Raw genomic sequence first — 12,098 nt, 5'->3', positions numbered from 1 at the left:
CAAAATAAAAGGCAGTCCAGACAATGGGGAACCCATGAAGGAGTTTATGCAAGAAAATAATACAATCAAATAGCCTTTAAAGAGGATTATCCAGTGCAGGATTGTCAGGGGCCAAAGATGACAGTGTTCATACTAGCGGGCAAGTTAGCTAACCGCACAATTATTTAGATACACTAACATCTATTTCTTTAACCACACATTGATTATTAAAGGCTGGAGAGGAAGCAGGGAGAGGTTGCTTCAAAACACTAGCTCAGTGTTACTTTTAATTTTAAGCAACACACAGTTTTAGTTCAGCCATAAGGCCTAGGAATCTTGACTAAGCCACCATAGGGACTTACAGGACATACGAGAATCCAGCAATTCTATGTATTCTTGGCACAGTTAAATAGTTAAATATGACTCTGAAAATTCCAGTAGGTGGAGGGACATGGAAGACACAAGTCAAATTACAGCATACACCAGGAAGCAAAGGTGAAACATGATGCCTCAATAACTGGGGCAAAACTCATGAGGCACAGTCTACTCCCTTCCCCTGTGTCATTCCCTTACCTTTCATTCTCCTGTCCCATTCATTCCCTTTCCTCTATTTAACACCTTCAGCCCAATAAAACTACATAGCATGTTCCTCTCTTTTTTTTTTTTTTTTCTTTTTTGGCTTCCTCTCATCTCATGCCTAATGTATCATACCCTTGCCATTCCTCTGTCTCCATTTCATATCCCCTCTAAACCCTTATTCTAACGGTCTTCCTCTAGTATCACAACTCAAAATAGTAGTATAAAAAGAGAAGCGAAGAAAAAACAGAGAAACCAGAGGGGAAAAAAATAGAAAAAGCACTACAAACTTCCTTATGTATTTGAACCTTATATAGACACTACTGTGGTACAAGTTATTTGGACTGAATCATTGTTTAAGCTTCTTATAGAGATTCAAATGTTAATTTTTCCTGTCTAAAAGTTAATTAACATTTTTATGTTAACTTGAATTTCATCTTAAATGAAGAAAACCGTGTATTGCTAAAGGTATCTTTTAATAGACCTTGATTTTTAATGGCAGGCTTAGGTTCACAGCAAAACTGAGTGCAAGGTACAGAGCTTTCTCATGTGCCCCCTGCGCCCACACGTGCACAGCCTGCCCGTTATCCACATCCCCACCAGACTGGGATGTTTGTTACAAGTGATGGATCTACACTGACACAACACTGTCACCCAATCCATACTTTACATTAGGATCCACTCACTCTTGGTGGTGTACATTCTTTGGGTTTCAACTGCATACACCATTACAGTATCATACAGAGTAATTCCACTGCTCTACCTATTCATCCCCCCACCCCCACCCTCCTAACCCCAGGAGAGGTTATTGTCTCTATCGTTTTGCCTTTTCCAGGATGTCATATGGTTGAAATCATACAGTACATGTAGCCTTTCCAGATCGTCCTCTTTCACTAGTAATATCCGTTTAAGTTTCCTCTATGTATTTTCATAGCTTGATAGCTCATTTCTTTTTAGTGCTGAATAATATTCCATTGTCTAGATGTACCACAGTTTATGCATCCACCTACTGAAGGACATCTTGGTTGGTTCTAAGGTTTTGGTAATTATGAATAAAGCTGATATAAACATCCATGTGCAGGTATTTGTGTGGATGTAAGTTTTTAACTCCTTTGGGTAAATATCAAGGAGCCAGATTGCTGGATCATATGGTTAAAAGTATGTTTAGTTTTGGAAAAAAACTGTCAAAAACTGACTTCTACACTGGCAATACTATTATGCATTCCCACCAGCAATGAATGGAAGTTCCTGTTGCTCCACATCCTTACCAGCATTTGGTGTTATCAGTGTTCCAGATTTTGGGCATTCTAATAGATGTGTAATGGTATCTCATTGTTTTAATTTGCATTTCTCTGATGACATATGATGTGAAGCATCTTTCCATATGCTTATTTGCCATCTGTATATCTTCTCTCGTGAGGTGTCTGTTAAGGTTTTTGGCCCATTTTTTTAATTGGGTTATTTGTATTCTTGTTGAGTTTTTTAAATTCTTTGTATATTTTGGATAACACTCCTTTATCAGGTAAGTCTTTTGCAAATATTTTCTAAGGTGTATTTTTTAATGTTGTCATTATAAGCATGTGATAATTAAAATACTAAAGAAATGACTATTTTTCATTACATACGTTTCATTAACATCCTTCTACCATCTTAATAGTGTTCTAAACTTAATAGGGGTAATACAGTGTTTTCACAAAGGCAACGCGAATATTCTCCTATGAAAACTGAATTGTTTCCAATATAAATCTAAATCACAGCAATTTATTTCTTGGCCCACCCAAAAATGAATACATAGAGATGAACTGATAAAAACTGCTAAAGTTAATCACAAATCCTTCAGTACGGTGAGTTTCAATCTTATTTATTTATTTTTTTCATCAGAAACAGTGTTCAAATGGAATCTCACCCAGAAACATCAGCAAACAGAACACACGGGACAGGAGCTGCTCTGGTAGAAAGAAGCCTCTGAGCAAACAAGCTAGAAATGCGCTATTCCTACCATATGGACCGCCTCTCCTCTCTGCCTAGTAAATCAAAGTCATCCTTTAGAACTCAGCTTGGGTATGATCTCCCTGAGGAAGCTTTCCCTGAATCCCCAATAGTGAGGCGTTACATACATCTTCCAACCCATACAGTTCCCCATATTTACCCCATCAGAGGTCTTATCACACTATACTTAAACAGCCTGTCCATTCATCTGTCTTGCCCATCTAACTGAAAGTCCTTCCAAAGTCTGGCTCATTCATTGTTATATCTCTTATGCGCAGCACGTAAGGGCTACCAGCAGGAGTAGATACTCAGTTTATTAGTTGAATAAATTTATTTACATAATATATATTGAATTTATATTATATATATATAAATAAAATAAATTAGGTGAATAATTGTGTGCCCTGATGCATGTATTAACAAAACATTTCTCTTGGTTTAGATATGAGAAATTCCTTCTCTAGAGTGTCAGTACTAGGAATGTAGAAGCTGTGTCAGTTGTGGTTCCCTTATATCTACATGACCTGGCACATAGTATTCAAAAGTAATGCTGACCAGATCTTGCCTCCATCTCTAGCACTGCCTTGAGAATGAGCACTTTACTTTGAACTGTTGGAATCACTGTACAGACATTGCTTTCTTCAGCACTGGCCCTGGAGTCAGCAAATGTGGGTCCTCACAGTATCCTAGTCATTAACTAGCTATGATCTAGGACAATTCATGTAAAATCTCTAGGTCTCATTTTCTGTACCCATAAAATAGTTCTTAATTATGCTTTAGCACCAGAAGTCTTTCCTCAAATAATATTTTAGAATGAGCTCCAACATAGAAAAAAAGATAAAAGCAAGGGCTAAGTTTCTCACTCTGCTCAATTCTTCACTGTTTGAGGAAAATACCCCTAGAAGCACCTCCTTAGAGCAGAGTACATTTGAAAAACTCTAAACTAAAGTACACCTACAGTTGGGATTTCCCTGGTGGTCCAGTGGTTAACAGTCCATGCTTCCACTGCAGGGGGCAAGGGTTCAGTCCCTGGTCAGGGAAGATTCCACATGCCGCAGGATGTGGCCAAAAAATAAAAAATTAATTAAAAAATTAAAAAAAAATAAAGTATACCTACAGAGGTCTAGTCTAGCACCAACATTCTATGATTTAAACATTCAACAAATACTTACTGAATGCCTATTCTGTGCCAAGCACTGGACTAGGCACAAAAGATTCAACAATAAACAATGCAGATGGGTTCCCTCAAATATTTACGCCAAAATGCAGTACTGAACACATTTAGTACTCACTAAAATGAACAAAAAAAATTAAAACACCCTCTCATCTCTTTTTAGAGTGTAGAAAGCAAGACAATTTGCCAACTGCCCAAATGGCTGCATAGACTTGAGAAAAGATATCAATTTCAGAAATACAAATTTCATTTTCTCTAACCAAAATTCCACTGTTTTATGTGGGAATTTTTCAATTTGTACTGTTTTCTTCCAAATCATTTTTATGCCAGTTCTCATTAACACATCTGCATTAACACAAGTAAGTAGTAGCTAAAAATGTAATGCTTGTTCCTGCCATTTCCCAGTTTTTCACTTATCTTTTAGCACTTTTAGGATCTTTTAACCAACCAATTTTGTTTTTTGATCCTTCACTATTTCATAAGTTCAGTATGAATATAAAAGTGAAATCTAGAGGACAGGATCCATTTTTTTAATCAATATTTGTTTTACCATTTCATTCAACAAATATTTGAGAAGTACTTACTATATACAAGGCATTCTGCTACAAAGTGGTACAAAATTTCTAGAATTTATTCACATTTTCCACCCCTTTAATTCACTACTTTTCTTTCCCCTTAGTGGTTTCAAGTACATAACAAGAACAACAATCAGATTTCCCTAGGGTCCCCTCAACTGACAATGCTCTTTCACATACTCCTTTATCCATACCATATTTATTCACATTCATTTAACAAAAAGTACAGTGCTAGGCATTGTGATGTATGCTAAGAAATATGATTCCTTCTGTCAAGGAGTGAAGAAAGGATAAAGATAGTGAAGACATTTCAGAAGGAGACTCTACAAGAATTAGTGTCATCAGAGGTGTCAGAAAAAGAAACAGATGAATTCTCAGTTTTGTTGTTGAAAGACTAAGTACATGATGATTCTATTAACAAAACAGGAATTTGAAAGGCTTATCTGCAACAATTAAAAATTTGGTTTTAGAATGTTAAATGTAGAGTTGCTTCTGGATATTCCAGTTGAGTCATCCAGGCAGGAATTAGTAATACTTGTCAATACTTGAGTAGCCACTATGTGGCAGGATCCAAGGGCACTTAGTAAGTCATAATCCCCAACTCAAAGAATTTAAGAGTCAGGTGACAGAGAATACAAGTAAACAGGTGCTTAAAAGAGAAACTCAGGTAAGAGAGAAGCCTGGAAGCATAAGCACTGGCCAGATCATGAAGGCCCCTGTATGCCATCCTTAGTAGACAGGATCTAGCTAAGCAATGGGCAGCCACTTAAGGGTTTTAAACAGAGAATGGCTTGATTAGGTTTGCATTTTAGAAAGAACACTCTAGCTTCAGGGAAGAAAATGGGTTGGAGTAGGCAAAAATGAAAGACAGAGTGAACACACAGGAAGCTGTTGCAGAAATCTGAGCAAGAACTGATGGGTACCAAGATGCATGCACAAAGGTTAGGAGATGTATAATGGGTAATATCTGAGACACTGTGCCCTTCCTAGAACACATTCAATTAAAATCTCTAAAGCACAACATTAGTACCTGAACTATTTTTAACCATTATAATAAAATAATAGCAACATGCAAATATTAAGCACCTGAAGAGCCCAGCACTACACTATGCTCAACCTTTCCTTATCTACATCAAACTATGGGAAGCACATTCTTATAAAGTTACCAAATTAATAGAGGTCTGGAAAAACTCTGCAATTATATATTTTGACCTGGGAGCTGAGGAATGTATTATTTCTTCTATAACCACTTGAATTTCCAGTTATATGGCCTTCATGGAAAATATGTAATATAATCGAAATATACAGCACACAATAAAGAAGAGCAAAACTGAACACACCCAAGCAACAGAGTTCCTTGAGGACTATTCAGTCGCTTCATTAGCCAAAGAGCTTACAATATATGTATCTTACATACTGTTGGAAAAGGAAGTTTTCCATAGATCTCTTACTAATAGGGCCCTGATTTGATTAGGGATGACAATGTGTCCACACTCCCCTAAGTTCACCAGCTCTAAGTCACCGTGTGACTCAATTCTGATGAATAAAATATAAACTGAGGATTTCTGGGAAAGCCCTTTCCCACTTCTTCTCTTCTTCCTCCTGTCTGGAATGTAGACAAAATGCTGGAGCTGGAGCAGCTCTCTTGCAACCATGAGATAATAAGCGTGAGAACAAAGACCACATGCTAAGGATGGCACAGTATAAGAAAAAGCCTATCACAGTTGTTACTTTGTTGCTGCTATATTGATCCTATCTCTAGACCTTTTATAAAGGGAGAATAATAAATCCCTCTTTGATAAAGTAACTACAGGCCTAACACAGTCCTAATTTATACACTCTGCATCCCTTATAAAGGCCAGGCTACTTACTAGGGTATATAAGATACTTCATTACCAGCTCCATTTACCTATGCAAACTCATTTCATATCGCTCCGTCTCTTACTTTCCACTGCAGTAATTCTAAACCTTGTCAGAACAGCACATAACAGTGAGCTGTTTTTCACCTTTCTACCTTTAATTCTCTTTACAGTCTCTCATCCCTCTATTTCCTCTGCATTCCAGACTTCTTGACTCCTGGCTGAGGTAGGTGCCCTGCCTCCTTGTTCTCACATCTCCTCATGTACCAGTCAGTATAATGACTGTGCTGTACTACAGCTATTTGCTTAAGTATCTGTCTTCCCAACTAGATTACCAGCCCCTCAAGAAGAAAAACAATGTCTTAGTTCCCTTGATATTCCTAGATCCTGGCACAGTACCTGGCCCACTAGGGATGCTCAGTAAACGTCTGTTGAATAAATTAGAGTTACATAAGACATGATTGCTTTTAATTAGTAAAAACAATTAAATCAAAAGGACAGTTAAATGACTTTTCCTTAATATCAAAAACTAATTCTCACCCATAAATTTTCCCTGAAAATGAAAAAACGGCTTGAGTATTTTCTTTCACCACATTTGCTTTATAATATCATTTCTGCTTTAGAGCTGAAAGTCCTAAAGACAACCCTACAAAGCTATTCTCATCTTCCTTGAAAGATTAGTCTCCCTTCCGATGGGAAGTCAGAAGAGAAAACTAAACAAATGACCAAAGAACACATTTCATTATACATTATTAGCAAAACTTATCAAAATGAAGGTAAAGAAATAAAATCTCTACATACCTGTCACATTGCTGCATTATGGAAATTTCTTTGATTATTTCCTGAAGATCTGACTCAACAGGTACTTGTTTAATTGCCACAACTTGACCAGATTCCTTATGTATTGCTTTAAACACACTTCCATAAGACCTAAAAGAAACCAAGACATTTCTTTATTTTTCCCCTTTCAAACATCATAACTATTAGAGAAAAATGGTCTATTATGAGTTTTTACATGTAGTCTTTTTTTTTTATTTTTTAAAAATTTTTATTGGACTATAGTTGATTTACAATGTTGTGTTAGTTTCAGGTGTACAGCAAAGTGTATCAGTTATATATATACATACATACACTCTTTTTTAGATTCTTTTCCCATATAGGCCATTACAGAGTACTGAGTAGAGTTCCCCGTGCTATACAGTAGGTCCTTATTAGTTATCTGTTTTATATATAGTATCCATGTAGTGTTTTCTAATTTAAAATACTACTTAATGGTGACAAATCAAAGTAAACAAATTAAAAAAGTGAATTATATCTTAGCTTTAATGTTTCAATTATAGACTTAAAATTCACTAAAATCATCAAATTAATAGAAAAAGATTTGCTGATTTTCTTATGAATGAAAGAAATAGACTTACGGTTTGTCAACTCAAACAAATGCAGCATTAAGAAGATACATAAGTAGAAGTTAAAAGAATGAAATACAGAATAAAAACAGCCAAAGTCTCATGTTAGAAGAAAAGGCTGATCTCATCTTCAACAAAATCATCCCCAAAATATCAAAGTACAAGGTCTGTTCAGACTGCTTAAGAGCAACTGAAATCTTCAGCTGGGGACCACACAACACCAAAGTTAGAGAAGCAGGAAATCTGGTCCCCGCCAAGTCACAGATCCAAGGTCTCTCAAATGCTCCTTTCACTATCTTCTTCTCCTCAAGAGCAAGACCACACACGCACAGATAAATAAAATGAGTAATAGGATCTAATGGCCACTTGCTCAAAAACTGTCTCTGCTACAACTCTTGAAACATTGCCAATTAAATATTTATGTGTCTTAAAAAGCAAGAACAATGAGAGAGGGAAGCCAGTTGTATTTTGAGATGAATTAGAAGACAAGGTAAAAACTGCTATCACTTACTAAATTCTTACTGTAAGTCAGGTACTATGCTTGATGTTTTACAGGCATTATCAAATTCAACCCTCTCAATTGTGAGGTAAAATACTACTATAGCCATTTTAAAAGATGAGGAAATAGAGACTCAGATACCAGTGACCAGCAAGGCCAGAATTCAAACATATTCTGACTCCAAAGATCATGTTTTCCTTACCTCATGATTTCTACAGAAGAGAAGGAAGAGCAAAGCATTAGAGACATGGAATGTTTCCTAATATTAGGAAGCTATGCAGAATCATTTCAAATTTACAATCTTTTAAAATAAGTGAAAAAGTGAAAAATGAGTGACAAAGCAGTTATTTAACAAAATGAATTGCATTCTATCCTCTGTTTCTTTGGGCTTTCTGAAGTAATTTAATTTAGTTTGATACCCAAAGTCACCTTTGGGTTTGTGTGTGTGTGTGTGTATAGTCCTAATTTACACACACACATATACACACACACACACACAGGTAAACCCCACTTTTCAAAAGTTCACCTTACGCCCCTTCACTTTTACAAAACACCTGGATTAGTACCTGTTTCGCTAACCAGAAGAAATTCGAAGAAGATTTACCCTTTTACAAAAAAAGGTGAAAAGAAAAAACAGCATTCAACATTTGTTTTTGCAGGAGCCATTATAGAGGGAGAAAGTACCATGAGCAGCAAGAGTGGCACCGCCAAGCTCATTCCCTGGAAACTACACTCAGCATCTCAGCATCACGCTGCCAGAGCTTTGAACTGTGTCTGTGAGCATCTGTGCTTTACCTCAATTTATTCTGTGTATCCATTAGCAAGACGTGTCATAAGGTAACTGTTTGTTTGCTTTACAACATTTCAACTTACGAAAGGTTTCATAGGAAGGCTCTACTTTCAGATAGCAGGGGAAATCTGCATCTCCCCTTAGAAGCCATATCTGTGTGTGTGTGTGTGTGTGTGTGTGTGTGTAGGTATGTGTGTGTATATATGTGTGTGTGTATATATATTTTTTTTTCCCTCAAAAGCTAATCTAGAATTCAGTGCTATATTACCTATTGTCAGTTAAGCAACGCCATCAGTCCCTTCTAAGGTCTTCTTGTCACTACAAAGGAGGAAAACTGGGAACCATGTTTCCCAATTTCCCTTCCCTGAATGGATCCCAGTTAAGAGTTTGACAATGCACGAAATCTGAATGGCAAAAAGTTGAGGAGAAACTATCATTCTCCAAATTTAGCTGTAGCAGATGCATTAGCAGATATAAGATACACAGTGGCTTCTTGCTGAGCTTTTTGATAATCAAGATGCTGCTGCTGCAGACTAAGATAGCTGGTGGGAGCTTCTCAAAGATTCTTAAGGATTCCAGCAAATCCCAAATGAGCTTCTAAGAAACACCACTTCACTACTCCAGGCTGAGATCTTCAGCACTGGCTTCTCTGACCTTCAGTGACAAAGTCCATAACCTTTGCATCCCTGGCCCTTCCACAAGTCATTTGAGCCCCAAATTTCATAATAAACTCTTTAAACCCAGAGTACACAGAGTAGCCTTTCTTTTCCTAACCATGTCCTGCTACCAGTAGTTTTGGGGAAGGAACTGGTTCTAAGGGAAGGAATCTTGAAGATGGGAATTTGGATTCATTTTTTCTTAGATTTGAATACAGTGATGGCTTCAAAACAAGTGACAAACAGAACATTGATAGCCTATGGTATTTAGGGGCAAAACAATTACTTCAATTATTATCCTTAGTTGCCTGGAGTCTAGGCAAAGCTTTAGAAGACCATGTATCAACTGAATGTCACAGTGAAAATAAGGGTACAAAGACTGCAGAATGGAATGGCTGCTCCTGCCTACACTGGAAAAGTCATAAAACAATTATAACAAGCTCAGGGCTTAAATTGCCAGCCCAAGACTGAGAGACCCAGAAAACTTCTGAATGCTCCAAAAGAAAGTCGTAATTCTTATATGCCCAGGACTGACACTTCTGAAACCCAAACTCAAAGTCTAATCTTGCTGGAAGCTGAATTACATTGCAAACTGAATTCACAACATCACCAGGACTACTATGCTAAAGTTAGGTTTTTAACTGTAAAGAGAGGTACCCAGAGAATTGGCATTGGGCTATTAATATAGATTGTTATTAATCTGAATACCTGAAACCCCAACCCCTACCAAGTCTCCCTTGTCAGCAAAAGCAACCCTATCCCCAGTCTGAGAAAATTAACCTCATGATGCCTGAAGACTCTGTAAGACCTTACTTGAGGGAATTGCCTTTCAGGGAAATGCAGATCCTTTCCCAGACTACATCACCACCACCTCTCATTGTCCCAGACCTATAATTATACTCAAATTCCCACAGACACCAGAGGAATGAATATAAAATCTGACCCAAGAGTACCTACTAGTCACACCAAAAGAGGTGTATGATTCTGTCAGTTTTTATTAGCAGAACCCTAAAGAATATGTGTGGGAAGGAATTCTAAGATTTCCAGGGAGAAAGGAATTTACTTCTAACAAACAGTTGAGAGTGTCCCTAACAGTCTGCTCAGCTAGTTAACTAAAACCCAGACTCAACAATGGCCCACATTAAGTGAGATGCCAGGGATCCTCATTATATATCAGAGGAAGGAGATCAAAGGCTCAAGTAGATGGAATACTAGAATAGATATCTCACCATGTGACCTGCTGGCCCACCCTCTAAGTATGCTCACTGAGAGAGTCCAGAGGATACTCCCTTTACTGGTGTCACTGAAAGCTGTATAGTGCAGGTCAGAGGTAACAGAGATGTCAACACTGAAATAAACTCCCTAAATTTAACGGATGTTGGGATCCATTAAGAAGTGAAGTGGCAATGTCTTTCCATCTGAGACAAGGTGGGCATGGTAATCATAATGGGTAGCAAAGTAAGGCTGAACTACAGTTTTCTTTTTTCATACATCTAGATTTTGATTAAAGTTATGCTGGCTTCATAAAAATAACTGCAATTCTTTGTCCCTTAATGACTGGATAAACCTTAGCTGGTACTTTTTTTTTTTTTTAAGTAAAACGAACATAGCATAAAATTCACCATTTGAAACATTTTAAAGTATACAATTCAACGGCATTTATTGCATTCACAATGTTGTGTAATCCTTACCACCTCTATCTAGTTCCAAATCATTTGGAATCTGCTTTCTGTCTCTATGGATTTGTCTATTCTGGATACCTCATATAAATGGAATCATATGTGACTTTTTGTTTCTGGCTTCTTTCACTGAATGTATGTTTCAAGGTTCATCCATACTGAGGTATGTATCAGTACTTCATTCTTTTCAATAGCTATATAATATTCCATTGTACAGATATATCACATTTTGTTTATCTATTCATCAACTGATGGACATCCCCACATTTGGCTATTGTGAATACTGCTACTATGAGCTGGTGTTTTTTTTTTTTCTTTAAAACATCTTTATTGGAGTGTAATTGCTTTACAATGATGTGTTAGTTTCTGCTGTATAACAAAGTGAATCAGCTATATGTGTACATATATCATGAGCTGGTATCTTTTTAATTAATAGATATTTAACTGCCTTTCCATCTTTTCTATGGTAATTGATATATCTAAGTTTAAACTTCTCTGGGAGTCAATTCACACAATTCATATTTTGTTATGGAATCATCTACTTCTAGATTTTCAAATGAGTTTTCATAGAGCAGCATTTAGTAGTCTTTTAATTCTTCAAATTGTTTCTTTATCATTGCTTGTATGTTCTTTCTTATTCCAAATCTTCAATTATTTTTGATTTTTTCTTTAGTCAAAGTCAGAACTATGTTTAACTATTTTAATGACCTGTTCAAACAAGTATCTTTTATATACATATATTATTTCTAATTTTTTTACTTTCTATTTCATTAATTTCAGCTTTTTAGTTCATGAATTCTCTATTTCTAGTTTCTTCTGGTACATTTTATTATTTTTCTCAGTTCTTTAAATGAGCACTAAGTTATTTTATTTATTTATTTACTTACTTACTTACTTTTTGGTCTTTCTTCTTTAG

At 36.4% G+C, this 12,098-nt stretch overlaps 1 protein-coding gene across 2 annotated transcripts in view; it reads right to left on the bottom strand.

Moving 5' to 3' along the window:
- Positions 1–12,098, bottom strand: part of STK3 (serine/threonine kinase 3) — a 303,925-nt gene that overhangs the window by 247,924 nt on the left and 43,903 nt on the right. For both annotated transcript variants that reach the window (XM_082600787.1, XM_082600788.1), the window contains exon 3: positions 6,954–7,082. In XM_082600787.1, the coding sequence (XP_082456913.1) occupies positions 6,954–7,082 (129 nt within the window). The remainder of the gene's footprint in view (positions 1–6,953; positions 7,083–12,098) is intronic.

This window comes from Mesoplodon mirus, assembly GCF_964341445.2.
Source record: "Mesoplodon mirus genome assembly, chromosome: 16".
Taxonomy (NCBI): Eukaryota; Metazoa; Chordata; class Mammalia; order Artiodactyla; family Ziphiidae; genus Mesoplodon; species Mesoplodon mirus.
Note: the sequence above shows the minus strand (reverse complement) of the source record. Positions and strands in the feature narration are given on the sequence as shown.